General features: G+C 45.2%; 1 protein-coding gene across 5 annotated transcripts in view; it reads left to right on the top strand.

Annotated features, from left to right (window-relative positions):
* The window catches only part of TRIO (trio Rho guanine nucleotide exchange factor), a 355,799-nt gene that overhangs the window by 296,644 nt on the left and 40,210 nt on the right, over nt 1-18,945 (top strand). For all 5 annotated transcript variants that reach the window (XM_046672288.1, XM_046672289.1, XM_046672290.1 and 2 more), the window contains 3 exons: nt 13,003-13,295; nt 14,779-14,949; nt 17,559-17,654. In XM_046672288.1, coding sequence (XP_046528244.1) covers nt 13,003-13,295; nt 14,779-14,949; nt 17,559-17,654 — 560 coding nt within the window. The remainder of the gene's footprint in view (nt 1-13,002; nt 13,296-14,778; nt 14,950-17,558; nt 17,655-18,945) is intronic.

Genomic DNA, 18,945 nt, shown 5'->3' with positions numbered 1-18,945 from the left:
CCTCCATTTCCTCTTCCTGTCTCCAAGGAGTCAGGGGTGGGTGGTGAGGGACCACAGCCCAGATGCTCCTAGTCATTTTTTACAGTTCTCAAATAAATCTATACAAAGGTGAACAAAGCGTATCACCTCAAAGTATATAGCTTCTATGAAACTATACACTAACTGTAAAAAAAAAAAAAGAGCATTGGAAAGTTCACAAACATGGATCAGCAGAGAAAGAAATAGCACTGTTAAGCAACTGCTGATAATATTTGGGCACATTTTCTTCTAGTCTTCTTTTATGTAAAATGATGCATCTTTTATTTATACTTTTTAAGTTTAGCTATAAGAAATCATCTCAGTCCTATCCATTGCCCATTTTCTCAAATGCACAGTTGAAGAATGTTCCTATTGTTACATCTTGTTGAAATTAATGACAATTCATACTGTCACGAAAATGGATGTATACCTACCAGCATAGAAAGACTACGAGTTATTCTTGTGTCTAAGGAGATAGCCAAAGTGTAGAGCCCTGAGGCAACTCCCCTTCCTCTATCTCTTAAAGCTGATGGATTATTCTAAGAAGTGGCCCAGTGGCCCAAGAGCACTTGTGAAACTGAATAAGGGAGGCTGTAATAACAAGAAGGGAATGTGGTTATTATGACGTAGAACTGAAAACTGAATGTTTTTCCCTTTGTCTTCCTCCAGCTAAAAAGAAAGCCAGCACACAGCGCTCACCCCAGTCACTCTCCGCCCCTCCCCACGCGGAGGCTGTGGGTTCTTTCCTACCGTCGCCTGCCTCCCAGTCTGTGGCAGTGCTATTCTGTCACATGGGGCACTAATTAAAGCCAAGGACAGGATCTGTGCCCCTCACTGGCGTTCATAGCGGAGGCGTTCTTTTCATTCCCTTTGTCTCCGAGCCGGCTTTGTTCCCTCCTGGAATAACTCCAGGCCTCCCTTCCTTCCTTCCTCCTCGCTGTAGTTACTCAGCTGCTTGAATTGCAGGCGTGGGGCAGAGTTCCTAACAGGACGCCTCACTGAGGAGGAGGTGTGGGGGATTCTTAGAAAGCCGTGTGTCCTGGACTCGATCACTCCTCCTGAGGCACGGGGTCATCTTATAGACAGAGATTTCACCTCCGACATGGGACTCCATGAACAAGTCCTCAAAACAGTGGCTCCAACTCTCTCTTCTTTTTGTTTTTTGGCTTCTGTTGTTGTTGTTTTAGTAAGTGATATCCTGGAGAGGGCAGTCCTCAAGAAACTACAAAATAATAATTTGAAAAATAGAATTCCATGCCATTGAGTTCTGGTAGGGGAGTAGGGGGCAAGATGTCATGAAATCAAGCTAGATGAGGTTATGGGGTTGCGACCCTGAACCCTTTGTCTTCTTGGAAGTGGTTATAATGGTGCAAAATGCATGCACACACATTGAGTTTCTTGCCTCAACTGTGTGGTTCACATTTTAATCTTATTTTCAAGTGCTTGGCTTCAGTTAGAGCAGTATTTTGCTTTTGGTGAGGTGTTACTAAAATGTAATTGTAAAAGGAATTCCTAATCGGTTAGGGCTTTTTGTTTCTTTATTTTTAAAAACCAAACAACCAGGGACCATAGAATATAATTCCCTAGATATTTGCTTTGTGGTTTGGGGGGTAAAAATCATCCATTTCCTCATTCTCCACATCTATAACTCTTTCTAAACTAATTTTCCATCCCTTGAGACTGAAACTTTAGCTGACCTGCCAGGTAGATGATGTGAAGAGTGATACTGCTTGGCAGGCTCATTGCAGAACATTCCAAGGCTCGTTGTTTTTTTACTTCATGCTGTATAAAAATGAGTATATGGCTCTATGAAATGAGTTTTGTGGCTCTATTGAAAACATTTATAAGTTTGTGTGGTTTTTAACATATTTTGGTTGGGTATGTTCTTATGCAATTCATGCATTTTCTAGAATGTAGGAAAAGACTTTTGCATGTTGGCATTCTGAATCTGGTAATTTTTAAAATAATAATAAATTTATATATAAATGAAGAGAAATCTGTCACCACCTGAAATAAATCAATCACGCAGTTTAAACTACTAACTGCGGAGTGTTCTTTTAAACCATTTTGCATGGGAGTGTCTTTGTATGTCTCCTGCTTCATTTAGAGATATTTTCAATTTGAAAAATCTGCAAATTGCCTCCAAGAAAATCTTTGTTTTCCTCTTTAAGAAGATAGCCTAAAGTATTTCTTCTCAACAAGTAATGAGAAGACGTTAACCAAAAGCATGACTATTGTGAAGAATACAGTCCCAAGTGTGAGCCTCCTTCAGACGAGATGAGATCTTTCACGCTGACACTTCGTGTTAATATCAGCAACGATTATGCCCACGAGTTAAACATGCAAGTTTCTTCACAGTCTTAGAACCTGTGAAAGGCAGAATGAGACGGAGGGAGTGCTGTGTGAGCACCACGTGATTGTTATGTCCCCCAAACTAACTTTCTGTTCCTTTAAATGAGGACTATCTATTCAGAGCACTAATCAATACTGTCTTGCCTTCGAAATAACTTCTCAAAGGAAGAAATTCAGAATCAAAAATCCACTATTTTATCACAGAGAGAATCTCATTATCCCCATGTCAGCAGTATACTAAATACTAAGTCATCTGGTGAACACACAGAATTTGTTTTTTTAATAATCTCTCTTTGTGTAAGTGATAGTAATCTTGAGTAATTTTGTGAAAAGAGCAGCCATTTGACTTTTTGGGAACACAGAGGGTCTCAGCCTCTGAAAAAGCCCAACGAATAGAGGAGCATTCAGAAGTTTTCCTGGTTTCTGAGCATTTCAGCCTGGGCCGCAGGAGGTCATTCATTGCCTGGGTGGCTGTGCGGTCACACGCAGCGCCCTCTCCTGCAGAGCCTCGTGGAAGCCTGGACCTGGGCTGACTCCTTATGTTTCATTGTGTAGGAGGAGGAGGTGGAACCAGGTGAGGTGTCAAAGGGCCTTCTTCCCCCTCAGCCTCTGCTCTCAGTGGGTGTCAGGCGGAGCACCAGTCCCTTCCACTGCCCAGGACTTCACATGGAGCGGTGCCACAGTGGGGCTCCGTGTGGGCAGCCAGGCTTCTCGCTGGCTGGAGGACTTTCCATGTGAAGGCTAAGGCTAAACCACTTTTCCTCCTGCTCATTGCCCCCAGCCCGTGGATGCTGAAGAGCCACGAAGCTTGTATATCAGGGGTGTGGGGGCCGGGCTGGGAGGGTGTCAGGAAGCTCCGGGACACATAAGTGTCTGCAGCTTGCAGGATGTGTGTGTTTCCGGTCTCATTTTTATGTAATTTTTTTTTGAAAAAGCGTCTTTCTTTCATCCAGCAAGGGTATCTTGAAACATCTGCTTTTGTCCTTGTGTAAAAGTCCAGAATGAGCCCAAATCCCCTCCCCGTCACCACCGGCAGGAGAGCTCCTTGGGAATTTCTTTTCCCTTGTGGCAGCTTAGACCTTTGGTTGCAGAAGCCTCCTATTCATCTCCCAAAAAGTATATTTCAGGGGCTAGCCCACATAAAAAGCAGAGAAAATGGCCCTGTCATTCCAGGAAGACAGGAATATGGGCAAGAAACTCTCCTCAGACAAGGCAAGTGTTTGTCCTGTGTGGAGAAGGATCGCGTAACAAGTGAGTCCCAGCGTAAAAGCAGAGTTAGAAAAGAAGAGAGCTTTCTGACCAGAGAGTTGTGTTTTATAAAACGCTGTGGTTTTAACAGTGTGTGGATGTCTGAGCCAGGCGAGCAGTCGACCAGCTGTGCCTGGTTCTCCCTGTCCCACCCCGGGCACGGGTGTCAGGTGGGCCTGCCACACCACAGCAGTGCAGTACAAGGAGGGTTTCATCTCGGCCCTCCATCTTTGCCAGGGGCCAGGTTGGCTCTTGGCACTGTGCCTCCCTCTCCCAGCATTCCGGTCACCAGGCATGGGATTACTAGGCTCATCTTTTCCTGGAAGCCAGCGACCTGGGATAAACTGTCACCAGCCACAGAGCCACTCGTACCTAGACATTCTTGATCCAGCAGATGAGCCAGGTCCTATTTTGTCTGGGGTGTGGATAACTCAGTTCACTAGGTTTGTATTAAATTCCTCACGCCGATCCAGACTAACCTATCGTTTCTGTTATCCGCTACCAATAATGACGCTTTCCTCATTATTTCATTTCTGAGGTGTTTTCAAATTTCCGCTTTGGCAATATGTGGTGTCTCATTCATCTGATTAGCCAAGGATTATGCCATCTGCTTTCATTTTTATCTAATTTCTTTATTGGAAATTCAAATGGAGAAAGAACTTTAGAAATGAGATGGTTTCTCGACTAGAAATTCTGACAGGTTAGCATTTCCCCCACAAGAATCAGTTTGCAAGGACCAGTAATGCTTGAAGTTTTGCATTTGTTGACATAGCCACATTTTCCAATGATTACATCTTGTTTAAGTGTTTTCAGAAACCACACTAAGAATAAATAGCAGGTAGAGATTCTCCAGGAGTCAAAAGAGCAGATTTGCGTGTGCAGCTTCCGTGTGCGTGTTCTGTTGGGTTAGGTGGATGTTACAAGCCTTGTGTCTCCCACGCTCCTCGTATTAGGTGGTGGTAAGAAGGTAAGAAGTCTGTTCCTGACACGACTCTCTAAGACTAGAGCAGGAAACAGTAAAACTGCTCTGTGTGTGCCTGCGGGCTCATGGGCTCATGGGCTCATGCTCACAGCCTTCACCAAAGGAAAAGGTAGAGCAGTTGTTTCTAATTGAATCCAATTGTTTCTAGTTGAGTCTGTTTTAACACATTGCGTTCTTCCATTCAGGGGTCCCCAGAGCTGACTGGCTGCTAGCGAACACTCCCGTGTGAATTCGTGGAAGGGGCTGCACAGGGAACAGTGAATGTGTTGGTCATTTATGTGCATTTTCTCAGGCAGCAAAGACCATGTGTTCTTCATTACAGTGTGAGCCATGGCCATGTTGTGCTGGACCTCTGGTTAAATCTAGGGATTATTAAAAAAAAAAAAAAAACTGGGGAATTTATCTTTCTCCTTCGTGTTTTCTGTGTTCACTTCATATTTGAAAGGAAATACAAAGTTCACATTTTTGCACTGAGGTCCCACCATGCACCAGACTGTGAAATATGTAAAATTTGCTTTTAATATTCTCTTGCCACATTTTAGTCATTGCCATCCAGAAAACTAGTGCTCAGTGCCTCTGTACAGCTTCTGACTTTTGTAGAAGATAATTTCCCGTGTTAACATGAATTTGCATGACCGTTACAGCCCAGAGTGAAGCCCTGGGCCCCGGCACAGCTGAGCTGAGCCTAGGTGTGTACAGAGAAGCAGGTAACTCAGGATGCGGTGCCCCATCTGTGCCTGGGTTTCAACCCCTGCTTTGTTTTTATTTTGCTGAAGAACAAATTAAGAATCGTTGATGCTCAGACAGAAGACAAGGGAAACTTATGTAAGAATGAGGTCACTCAAATGAAAACATAGGAGTCAATCAAGCAAAGTTTCCAGATATTTACAAATAGAATGGAGATTTACATTTAGAGAAATATATAAAAATACTTGGCCCTATATTCTGAACCACCAAAAGTATAACCGTGTCACTGGGCAGATCACTTTCTTCATTACCTAAAATTCCCCGACTTTGTCTCACTCTGTCGCAAAGCAATACACTAGGCTGTGGAGGTGGCTGTGGTCACTGCGTCAAGCAGAGAGGACTGCAGGCCCTAGAAACACATCTGGAAGAATCATTTACAGATTCGCTCACTTTTTATGTGATCTCTAAGAGAATTTCTAGTGCACTATGGTCCTTTATATTATTCCAAAAAAATGTTACCTCGATTCCAAAAGCAGGGAATTAAAATCCAGTTTGAAAAGTGTAGAGATGGCAGTCATTTACTCAGGAAAATTTTGCTCTAGAATATTTGAACCAACCCAGTCGGCAGTCAAAGCCAACAACTTACTTGCTCTTTACTTTAGGAGTAATTTATAGATCTGTTTTCCACATGTCCATTACAACTTTCCTGGTATGTAGAAGAATTTCCTGAATAGAAATGTGATTCGCTGCATTGAATTCTTGACGAGACAGGTTTGAGAAACTGCCACAGGCCAGGTGCATCTGATTAAACCCTGCCCAGTCTCTTCTGATGGAGTAATTTTCAGACATTAGAAGCAGCTGCCCCAAAGTGTCCTTGAATTCTCTCTCTCTAGCACATAGCAATAGCTGCTAAATAAACATTTCTTTAAGTCCTTAGAGGTAGAACTGTGAGTTACCACTTAGCTTTGGGAGTGAGCCGAACTCTGAGTTAGCTTCATCCTGATCAGAGTGTGTATCAAGACGTCAGTGCATTGTTCATTTGACAGGTATTTTTGGACATCTACAAAGGACAGAAAGACAGGACTATCTTTCCTTAAAACTAACTACTTAAATCATAATGGGAGACTGTGGAGGAGAATTTGAAATGTGAGACATCTGTTTAGTGGAAAGTCTTCCCAGTGTTGGATGTGTGCGTCTGTGTGGTGGTTGTGCCGCATCAGAATGTCACGGCTCTTAGCGCTGGCCCCGTGGATTCGCGTCGGGCTGGCACTGTGTGGCACGAGGAATGCCTGTCACAGCAGATGTGTGGTCGAGCAGTGAGACACTGCAGCATGCGCCATCGAGAGGTGAGGCCTTCGCTGTCCCACCTGTTCTCCCTTCCTGTTGTTGGCCCTGGGGTGATCATCGTCCACATCTCAGGGCTCCACTTCGTCCTGCCTTCTTCCTTGTCTTCTGCAATTTTGTTTTCTATGCAAAAATATGAGTACCGCCTCATGTTTGTGTTAGGCTGTAAGTGTACAAAGACCTTTTTTGTGTCTTTTCCCCCCCAGCAGCCTGGTAAGGAATCAGCATCGTGTCACTCAGGAAGGTGAAGGACTTGTAAGATCCTCACAGCCAGTCCGTGACGGGTGGGACTGAATCCCGACCCCACTGCTTTGGAATGACCATGAATCTGTAAAGTGCTCACTTGGAGCTAAAGGCAGGCTTTAAAGTCTAGAGATGCAGCGTGAGCAAAGCAGCCGAAACCTTTGCCCTCCTGCAGCCTCTCTGCTGTTAGACTGAAATGAAGAAATGCAACAGACAGCTGCAAGGAAATGCGTAGATTTTGGTGAAACATTTTTGGAGTCAGGGGCTGGAGTTTTTAATTCAGTATACGACCATACTCAGCAACCCAGATTTCATTCCAGAACACTTACCAATATCTTTGAGACTTTTTACGCTCGTGAAAATGAGGAGAGGGTTAAAATGAAATGTGATCCTTCTTCATCTGGAACTAGCAGGATATGGGCCCTTTTCCTTTTTTTTCTTACATTTTAAAAAAAGTGCTTTATTAATCACAGATGTCTCAGATTTACAGACTGGGAATAGAAGACGATTTCTCTTCTCCCGGCAATTTTAGTGTTGTGTGTGTTCACAGGGTGAAACTCTTTCCTGTGTGGGGCTCAAGGTCAGGCCTCTTGTGTTCCCCTCTTTTCTTTGGCGTTTTTCTTTATTTTAAGAAGAAATCTAATGTGGACTTTGTGTGAACTCTGACTTCAGCAGAGAAGCCATCTATATGTGGTTGTTTTCCCCCTTAAAATAAGAAGAGAAACTTTAATTGATTTTCTCTCTTAGGGCTTCAAGCAGAACACGAATGGCATTCTGTACACAGCTGAGCATCTTTTTAAATGGCTGTGATGTGCTGATAGTATCTTTATGCTGACGTTTGCTTTGTCCTCTTAGTAAGGAACCAATTGTTTTAAAAAACTAGAAATAAAATGAAGCAATTTGTCTAACTTGCTTCATTCATCCTTCATACGTCTAAAAATGGTTTTGAGTATATCCTAGACACACTGCCAGGCGTGTGATTACAAAAGTGTTTAAAACTAACCCCTGTTTTCTGGGTCCTCACAGTTCTGTGCTACCATGGAGCCTGGGAGAAGGTTGCCTCAACAACCCTTCCTTTGTAAAAAGCACTTTATAGTTTGTAAAGCTCATTCATTCCCATTATTTCACATAATCCTCTTATAGCCCTGTGAGATGAGGAAATTCAGATGGCAAAATGTTGGCCTGAGGTCACAGCCACTGAGTGGGAGAGCCAGGCTCAAACTCAGACATTGATAAGTCCAGAGTTCTTTCTGACGTCCCTAATTTATCGTCCATCTGGACCTTGAATTACCGAGGTCTACTCAAGCTGACAAGAGGAAAACACGCTCCCAAACAAGGCCTGCTGTGCACTGCAGGCATGCTAGAGACAGGGAAGTCAGTGATGGGGTGGGAACGCAGCAGTGCTGAGTGTTGATCGGGAAGGTGGGAGATGAGGGGAAGGCAAGAGACAGTCACTAAAGATGGGAAACAGAGACACGTACAATTTTTTTGAGTGATAAATGAGTCTTCTGTTGGATTTCTCAGGTGAGTTCGATCATGAACCCTCTTTCTGCCCCCGTAACCACGCCACACGTGATGGGTGTCACGTGCACGCCACCCTCACAGGGCTCCTAGGCCGGCTCTCCCTTGCAAGAAAGCATAGCATAGTGCAGGTCATTGTAAGAGGAGCCTTGATCTACTCTGAGTTATCATTTTCTAAGTAAATTATTTACGAACTTGTCAACTTGACTAAAATTAGATGTTACTTGTAGCTCATCTCAAAACAGATTGGGATATACCACTAAGGACATTACTGTACACGATGGTCGACTTAAGTTGTCAGGCAGTGTGCTTAGGCTGGGAAACATCCTGTAGCTGGTCATTGATTCACTTACCCATTCATCATTTATCCAAAGTATACTTATTAAGCTCCACGGATGTGCCAGACGGCCTGCTGGCAGCTGGGCATGAAGTTGTAAAGAAAACAGACCCAGCGCCCACCCACTTGAAGCCTGGAATCTAAGGTCACGGTCGGCTTCCTATCTTGACAATTACCCAGCTGGGAAAGTGCTGTCGTGAAATGGTCACATAGAGCTCTGGCCATAGGGCTCGCCATCTGAGGATTACTCTTGTTATTGGCCTGAGCTGTCCATAATCCAATTGTGAGCAGAAAGGTGAGGTCTTAGAGGAAGGGAGCCTGCCCGAGCAGCATTTATGCCTGGACAGACCGCTTCAGCCACAGCGTACCACAGCCACTGGGCGCTCTTCTGGGAAAGGCAAGCTGGTAACTTAAGATCTTCCCAAGGAACCTTCCAAAGCTCTGTGTGTGTTGTATGATTTATGCTTACTTTATGCCCAGTAACATTGGAGACCTTAATTCTGCTAGAGATACCATTAAGACATGTCATTTAAATTAAAATTTGCAACGGAGCAGTTCGTCTAGCAGGCAAAGTCTATTCTTCTGATAACTAAAAATAATAGCGGGTACTTTATTTCATTCTCTTAATGATTGTATTAAGTTTAAATAATTTTTATGTTTTTTAAATTCCTGGTTTATGCATTATGTCACAATCCAGTCAAGAGCATATAAATGGACTATAACAATCCATTGATTTGTTAGAAAAATCAATGAAAAGAAAAAAATACAATTTTTTTTTGGAGAGTATCAAACAGCATGAAGAATTGAGCGTTACTGTTAAAACCAAAGTGGGAAGAGAAGGAATCATTTATCAGTTGTGCTTTTGGTTTTGGTTATTTGTTTCATTGCTGCTCACTCAGTCATAAAGATTCCAGTAGAGTGAAAGAATGTCGCCTAAGTGGTTTGATGAATAGCAGCTCAGGAAGAGAGCTGCTCTTCCCTTCAGAGCAGCGGTTCCCCTGTAGCAGTGGGGGGCTCTGACTGGGGGCAGCTCTGCCTCCTTCCTGGGTCTTGGATGGGACATGCAGGCTGCAGCCCTGTTTATAATGCTTGGCCTGCCTGGTGAGGAGGAACTCTCTTTTGAACACTCTTCCCAAAGTGCACAGAACCAAATCCCACACAGCTGAGCCCACAGAGGGAAGCTAGGAAATGATGTCTCTAATTTCTTTGTCTTTTTGAACCATTTCTACAACCACCACCTCCTTTCCCAAGCAAGGCTAGGATGCCCTGAGAATCACCCTGTAAAGCCAGCTGGGTCCCCAAGGTGCTTATGGATTGAGCGCAGTTCACTCTCTCGTGCCTGCTAAGGCTGACTGCGTCTGCTAACTGGTGGAGGGGTCTTTATGTTTGACCGCTGTGTGTCTCTGCCCACAGCGCTCACCCCATCCAAGAGCTCTCTCACTTTTCTGCAGCCCTGCAAGTCTGAGTGGACAGAGACTGTGTCAGAAGTCCTGGTACGCGTCCTCTTTTCACATAGGCTTCATATTATGTGCTGCATTGCTCCCATGCCAGATTCCCCCAAAGTCTCAAAAGCATGTCAGGTTCATTCGTTGCCTTAGCTGGTGTTCCCCATTACTTCTAATGTGTGAGTATTCTGCTTATGAATGTTAAGACCTGTACTTGATTTGCTTTTATTAAAGTGGGCCTCGATCTTTCCTCTGCCTACCTCGGTTCGTACAAGGCACAGCGGAGCTCCATCAGTGACACGTCACCACGTCACGGCCAGTCTGGGTTATCTCCCAGCCTCCACCTGTGCGCCAGCTTCGCAGGTCTTAGTGTTGTGCAGTTGGTTATTCAGCTAAGTGAATATTCGTTGAAGAAATGACTGTCCTTAAAATATGGGCTGTGAATCACCTTGCTCTCTTTCTTTAGGCTGGGAATTTCTGATGTTTCCATTCATTACTTAATAAGTGCCTACTGTATGCCAGGCTCTGTGTGAGGCCCTAGGAGTACAAGTAACAAGACAGATGAGGCCCCGGCCCTCATGGAGCATACGTTCTCGCAATCTAGGACATGGGTTTCAACCTCAGCTCATTCAAAGGCCAGCTTCAGTGCTGCCTCCTTCATGAAGCCCTCTATGATTGCCCTCCTCCTCAACCTTTAACAGGGCTTGTACTTGCTTATAGCATGTGTCCGTTCTCATCTGTATGGTAGTTGTGTGATCCCAGAAAACACTGTGTGGTGGACCCCATGAGTGGAGGGAGTAGGTTTTATTCATCTCCGTCCAGTGGCGAGTACGAGGCTTGGCCCTGAGTCACAGAACAACAAATCACTGTGAAATGTGTCACCTGCTGTAGCCACACCGTGTCTTGCTAATAGTTGGTACTTAAAAAAAACTTGAGTTGAATGAGTTATCATCTGGCATGTGGGCTGTCCAAACCCTCCTCTTCCTTTTGTCCTTCCTGCTGTCACTACACCAGGAGTTCCTGAGGGTAAAGACCGTGTCTGCTTTGCTCACCCTTCATCCTCCATCAGCACCTGAGAAAGTCCTGCGTGTGGTGCCCCCATGGGAGTGTTGTCAGCTTAGTGCCTTCGTTCCCTCCTCCGTCTTCCAGATGGTGCCTGAGGAAAACGAGACTGATGCGGAAACATTTTAGTAGCTCTCGTTTAAAAATAAATAAAATGTAAAACATATATGACTATTATATATGCATAGATATGTACATACATGTACACACGTATAAACCCATATATGCAGAGAGGAAAGCTTATTACTCTTAAACAGAATGCTGTGTTGATTAGTTTTGAACCAAAGTCGGCCTCTAGGGAAGTCTAGATTTTTAAGAATGAGTGATCCTGCTTGAAATGCCTCATCTGTTTATAGAAGGTTACACCCTTCAGCCATGCGAGGCCCGGGCCGGAGCAGGAATGGGACAGCAGTTAGATGGGCTCCTCTGTCCAGTCCAGGCGTCTGGAGTGGGAGCGGGAGACTGCTGTTGGCTCTCCTCCATATGATCACAGGATCGGGAGGAGCTAACTCTTGCTTTTTAACTGTATCACGTAATGGCCTCCAGTGCCACCTAGGGAAGGACAGCTAATACTGGGGTCTGGATAAAAGAATCTTTTCAGAGATGAATTTTAATTTATTTTTAAAACTTCAAAAGATTTAAGAAAATAACAAGCAGAGTGAATGGTCTTCTTCATTCGTTTCCTAAAGGAAAGCGTTTGATCCTGTCCACTGTGGACGAGCTCGGGGAAGGGCCCGGTGTGTCCGGGGCACTGGTTGCCTCCGTGAAGGGACTCCTCATAGCTCCCTGGGCTGTTGAGGGTCAAGCTGTTACCTCCGTGTCGTCATGTCTCCTTTTTCTCCTGAAAAATCATCAACCAGGGTTGACTCTACTTAATGTTTGAGATCCAATGAGAAGATTCATTTGGATATATTTTTTCTAGAGCATTTTGGTTACTGGAGGAAGGCTGCTGCTCCTCACATTTCTTTTAAAAATGCGTGATGGTTTTTGTTAATTGTTACTGTTATTTACTCCAACACGTGAAGTAACTTTGCTGAGGCTGAGAGCAAAGACGCCACGCGCCTGTGTAGTTCCAGAGTTTGGCTGTGAGCAAGGGGCGTGGATGGGATCTCCCGAAAAACCCGTCAGCTTTGCGCTTTTCATACTCACTGACTTCGCCCTTGACCCGGAACTTTCCAGAAAGGTGCCTTTTGTCACAAAGTCTGGCCAGGTCAACTCTATCCAGATTTATACAGACACACACACATGTTTATTTATTGAGTTGTACTTTCATTCACTGGGAGTGAGTCAAACTGATACATTTATCCAACAGGATTAGTTTTTAATTTCCTTTAAATTCTTCTTTAAACCATTCTTTCTTGGTTTTTGCTTATCAAAAAAATGGGTGAAAATAATTTAAACATCTGTCCTCCAGTGTCTGTGATATTTTAAGTGATAATGACATTTTAAAGCTGTGTGGTAATGATGCTGGTCTTCAGGATTGGCGACTTGGGTTTTTTGGAGGGGGAAGTACATCTTGAGAGAAATCATCTTTCATAAAACTCAAGTTTGGTAAACATTTAAAAAGCGTGTGCAGGGGCTCTGACCTCCCCTTGTGATGGTTCTACCCTGTGGGTACAGCTAGGGGCACAGCTTTCAGCTGCCCTGCGGACCCCCCGCCCAGCTGGGTGGGGCAAAAGCTGGTTGGCACAATGGCACCAGTGGACACCGGGAGGATTGAAGGGCCGTCACTCAAATTTGCTGCTTCTCTCTCCTCCCGGCAGACTCTCTGTCCGTCTCCAGTAACGATGCCAGCCCGCCGGCCTCCGTGGCTTCTCTTCAGCCCCACATGATGGGGGCCCAGAGCTCCCCGGGCCCCAAGCGCCCGGGCAATACACTGCGCAAGTGGCTGACGAGCCCAGTGCGGCGGCTGAGCAGCGGCAAGGCGGACGGGCACGTGAAGAAGCTGGCGCACAAGCACAAGAAGAGCAGGGAGGTGCGCAAGAGCGCCGATGCCGGCTCGCAGAAGGACTCGGACGACAGCGCCGCCACCCCGCAGGACGAGACCGTCGAAGAGGTCAGAGCTGGGGTTGCACCCTGGAGGGCCACCCCAGGGCACTCTGACATTTTCTCTTCAAGTGGTAGAAAGTGATGCTTGTCTTGGGAACACACTAATTTGGTTGCGTTTTCCATATGTACCTGGAAACACCAGGGTCAGAGAGCCCGGTAAATTCCATGAAAGCAGTTGGCTCGATTGAATGGGGACAAGCTCTGGGGTAGCAGCTCCCACGAGAACCTGGTCGGGACCTACAGGTGGCCTCTGATAAAGAAATCAGTGGGCCGTGAGCTTTCCTCCCCAGGCTTGGCACCCAGCCTGCTCCAGGAGCAATGATGGTGCAGCCCCAGTCCTTGTCTCCCTCACTTCCACCAGGGGCAAAGCCAGAGGTACTGCCCCTTACAACACGTTTAAGCAGTCCCTGACGTTAGCACCAACCCATGATAGAGCATTTTGCAGGAAAAGCACCAATTTTAGACTTGGAAGGACTAGAGGAATATTTGCATTCTCCAATTATCCCCCCCCCCCCATTTATACTTACATCTTGTCCTGAGTAGAAAATACCCAATTAATTTACTTTGCTAACCCAGCAATAAACCCCAGGTTATTCCCATGTCATCAAAGATAAATGTACATAGGTCGGCCAGGAATTTTTTTTTAATTTCCGTTTGTTCAGGGGCTTTAAATTATACTGCAAGAAACAGAATTCCTTCATGATCCCCAAGGTGGGCTGTCGGCACTGGTGGTGTCAGTTGAGGGGCCCTCGGAATTTTTAATTTAGACCCCCTGCCTCCCAAATCCCATACTGACTTGAAAAGAAAAAGGCAGCCAGAGAGAAAGGACAAGATTGGTATCATTTAATTTATTTTGCAGATACGGGCTTTCTGCTGCCTTTTTCCTGGCTGTGTTTTGCCACAGTTTTCACTGGAGTGTGTGGTTCATTGTGTCCTCATCTGTGTGTTTTATAAATCTATGTCCTCTTAGTAGAAATTAAACTGAATTTTTTTTCTAAAAATAAAAGTAGAGGAAAATTAATATGATACTTAATTCACATTCTTAAAATGCATCTTGGGTTGTATTTTTCTTTATGCCCTTCGTATGTCAGTGAATTCTTTTCTAGCAAGGTACCAAAAATGAAATAAAACTAGACCAAAGGAACTGAATTGACATGAGGATTATGGTTCAAGTTTTTTAGCCTTTTTTTTTTTTTTACTGGTGGCTTAAAGATGAGATGTGTTCAAAGCCTAACAGATAACATTGGCATTTTCTTCAAAAGACGCGCTCAGGGGCCCTTCTTTCGTCCAAGTTGGCAAGTGAGGTAGCTGGGTTGCAGAAAGGAATGAAAAGTTACCGTGAGGGTGGAAAAAGGTTGTCCCTGACTTCTGCCATCTCAGTTTCTGTCCTGGCTCTACATTCCCAGTTAACCCCTTAGGACTCAGCTTCTGCGAAGTGACATTGACAGTCAGGCCTAGAATATAATGAGGGAATGTTGGTTTGATTTCAGAGAGGCCGGAACGAGGGCCTGAGCAGCGGCACGCTCTCTAAGTCCTCCTCGTCGGGCATGCAGAGCTGTGGAGAGGAGGAAGGGGAGGAGGGAGCCGACGCCGTGCCTCTCCCCCCGCCCATGGCCATCCAGCAGCACAGCCTGCTCCAGCCGGACTCGCAGGAGGACAAGGTAAGGGGGGCCCACGCCACCTGTGCAAGGGAGGGGCTGTACAGTAGCTGCTGTCCACCAGCCTCCTTCCAGGAGACAGGTGACTCCAGGGCTGGAAAAAGGTGCCCAGAAAGCATACTGCTTCTCCAGGCAGATTCTGCCTGTTTTCACCCCAAAAGTATAGATAACAAAGTCCATGTAGACTAAGCAGTACAGTGTGCTTGTATAAATAAGCAGTACACGTGTGCTCTGTATAAATACGTTCAATGCCTTTTTAATGATGCTTTAGTAATTACTACTCTTAAAGCAGTTGTAGTTTTTCTTCCTGTACTGGCGAGGGTCCCTGAGAGAACAGAGGATCCACACGCAGGCTGCAGGATTGCGCCTGGAGGAGCAGTCGGCCGGCCCGTTCTCTCTGTTGGTGCTTTTGCACACGGGTGTCATTTTCAGATGAGATTGTCTGGCTGTCCAGTGCCTTTTCCAGCATGGCCGACACCAGCCTCCAGCTGGAGCATGGAGATAGTTGTCAAAGTATAGCAATCAGTTCAAAGCCGTGAATCTCCTCTTTGGATGTATGTGGAGGCTTCAAGCTGAGTAATAAATCTTCTTTTGTTTTTTTTTCCCTTTTTGAGTTTTGATATAATCTAAAATTATTATGTGCATCCCAGCTGTAGCACCATAAAATATCAGAAAGGAAACCTGAGAACTGTGGCTTGCACATCCTCTTGCCTTCAGGCCTTTTCTGCTCCTCCAGACTGGCAGGTGTTGAAAACCATGCTATGAAGTCATTACTGGCAATTTTTTTTCTTTTTGGCAGTAACTTTTCTGTATAAAACAGATGTTTTCCTTGGTTTTCCCATTCTTCCCCTTTTTCCTTCCCTGACCCCCTCTGAAGGGCTAACACGGTCAGTCACTTGCTAGATTGCCTGTGTTTTATGACCTGGGTCTGCCTGGGCCTGGTGATTGACAGCTGTGAGGCCGAGGCAAATCACGCATTAGTCATAACCTCAGGCAGATATTTCCACTGCCCCTTCTCTGTAGAACTCTGCTTCCTCCTCCCTTTGTGGCATTCGGTGCACAGTAAGGGTGCTGAGGTCTCAGCTGAAGGACGTAGCTTGGGTTTGAGTCTGGAGGGTGGGGGTGTCTGAGGTGCAGACCCTGTGCTGGGGATGCAGGCGGCTGAGGTAGGGAAGACCTCACCCCCCACTGCACTGAGTGGACTCACCAGGAACTGGGGCTGTGTCGTCTCTGACGATTCCTAAGCTGTTTTGTAGCATCTAAGCTAAACCTTTCTCAAAAGCAGAAAACTGACATTTCTTAAAGCTGGACAGTTACCCAAAAGTGCGGTACCGGGCCTGGTTGACTTATTCACTGAATAAGAGAGTATTTTTCTCCATTTAAAGAGTGGATTGCGCTAGATTTTTCTGTTTGCTAAAATCATTTATTGGTTATTGTGTTCCCTCATTGGGTATTCTCAATAGCGATTCTTCATTTACAAAAATCTATAGTGATGTTCCCAGAGAGTTTCTTATCTTGTGACTAATGTTTTGTTCTGTTCTGTTTTCTCTTTTTGTAAACCGTCACTGCAGCATTATGTTGATTTGTGTTCTGTGTCTGTTTTGGCTCAGTTTCCTTACCTCTCCATTTGAATTTTTTTCCTTGTTTTCTTCACCTCATATTCCAGATTTCATTAGACCAAGCCAGCATTTGTTTTGCAAAGTACATATCTGGCTCCACATTTGTAAAAGCCTTGTTGTAAATGTATAAATTCGTATCTGTCTACTGTGAGAAACGCATCATTAGGACAGCTCGCCGTGTGTCGCATGCATCTCTGCTGTCCTTAATATGAAGCAAGGTTCATATTACGCCCCCTTCTAGTTTCCAGTTAATTAATGGTGCAAGTAATCTGCAAACACACCGTGTTTGCTAATTACTGAGACTTGAACTCGGAGTCCCTCCCCCAGATTCCTTACCTGTCCACCCCTGTACACCTGATTCTAGCCGTAAATGGCATCTGATAGCTTGTGAGGCCGCAGATCTTCTGTACTCTGCACTAAGCATTGGGGAAATGGATGGCACAGGAAATGGTGAGCTCGTCCCCCCTCCTCCGTGTCTGGTCAGTGCGCCCTGGGTCCTTTCCTTTTCTTTCTCGTTTCTTTCTTTTAACCCCATCACCACAGTAATGCCATTTTTAGTAACCCGCTTTGTTTCCTGATTATTTAAGGATTCACTCGTTAGACCTTAGGCCTTTCATTCTTCCATTGATCAGATTCTGTATTTTTTCTCCTTAGCCAGTAGCCTAGCCTGCAGTTGTGAAAGTTACAGTTAGAAGTTCCCCGTGCCCAGTCACCTCTTTGAAAAACATTATGATGTTACATTACTACAGATTAAAAACAGACTTTGTCTGCTTTCCACATGTATCCCAGACAGGTTTTATTTAATATTTCATGTCAGAATATTGTAAATTTAAAAGGATGACTTTAAATAAATGCAAACAAAGACAAACTTGTGGTCTTTTTGTCTGGAGTTACTTTTAAAAAGAGACTGAGCTTGCAGGAGAATGTACCATCTGTCCAGTGACTAACACGAGGCCTCCCCCTCCCCTTTCTTTTTCTGAACCTCTTCCCCAGGCTTCTTCTCGATTAATCGTCCGCCCCACCAGCTCTGAGACACCGAGCGCAGCCGAGCTCGTCAGTGCCATTGAGGAACTCGTGAAGAGCAAGATGGTAAGGCTTCCCAGAGCATCTGAGGTCTGGAGCGGCCCTGAGGTGCTGCTTGCAGGTGGATACACCCTTGTCTGTGTGCTGCTCTGGTCCACAGAAGGTGCCTGTGGACTACTGCACTTCACGGGTCCCAAAGGCCACCCTCACTTCTCACCGACTGCAAGTTTGGAGGTCCCCGGGACCATCCTCAGGTTCAGTAATTTGTTTGAAGTTCTCACGGAACTAAGAAAAGTCACACATGTGGTTTCCTGCTGTGAAAGGACATTGATTAAAATCAGCCAGGGAAGAGGTCCATGATGGGGCAGGGTCCAGGAGGGTTCCAGGTTCAAGCTGCCAGTTGTCCTCTTCCCTTGCAGTCGTGTGGGCAGTGCTGACTGTATGTACAGCGTGTTGCCAACCAAAGACACCCACCCAAACCTTGATGTTCAGAGTTTTTATTTGAGCTCAGTCACATGCCCAGGATTGGCTGCTCACATGGTCACGTTTGTCCCCTGCCCCTCCAGAGATCAAGATAGCACGTGGCCCAAAGCTCCCACCAGAAGTCACATTGTTAGCATAGACTATCTCTCTTGGCCCAAGGGCCCCAGGTAGACAGACATTCTTATCAGGGAGGACCTTCCAAGGGCTTAGAGATGCCTGCCAAGAGCCAAGGTTGGTCCTTTCCTGCATCCACGCTGTCTGTGATGCTGGCACCATCATGGCAAACATGGTGGGTTTCAGTCTTGTCTGAGTGTACCCAGTGTCGGTTGTACTCACAGATAGGCTGATGGTGTTCTTTTGCTTTGTCTGAGGTCTTTCATTTAGACTGACAGTGTATAAGGGAGAAGGGTTGGCACTGTTATGTAAGGGCTTTATTCTCTTAGTGACCTCTGTATTGCCAGTTGATCAACATGGGTTTGATTAATAAAAGACCCAAATCAAATGTTGATTCCTTGAGCTTAGACAGTTATGCATTGCTTCTAACTGATTCAAATCAAGTAATTTCTATGTTTCTTTATTTTTCCTAACTATGAAATGGAAAAACCGCTAATGGTAACAATTTTCAGACTAGCATGTCCCTACTACCTCTGTGAAGTTCTTTAACATCCTGTAAAAATCACCCCTTCCAAAGTAAAAGCCCTCAGCCTCTCCCATAATCTGTTCTCCAGAGGCAACTGCTGTGAATAGTTTGACAAGTTTCTCTCCAGAGATCTCTTTGCAGGCGCAAACATATATGGGGGAGGAGAAGGGAACATATGCATGCTTTTTCTTTCAAAATGGATTCATCCAATTTTTAAGATTCTAAGATTTAAAT

The sequence above is a fragment of the Equus quagga genome, chromosome 9 (assembly GCF_021613505.1).
Source record: "Equus quagga isolate Etosha38 chromosome 9, UCLA_HA_Equagga_1.0, whole genome shotgun sequence".
NCBI classification, from domain to species: Eukaryota; Metazoa; Chordata; class Mammalia; order Perissodactyla; family Equidae; genus Equus; species Equus quagga.
The sequence above is the reverse complement of the archived record's forward strand: the minus strand, read 5'-3'. Positions and strand labels throughout refer to the sequence as shown.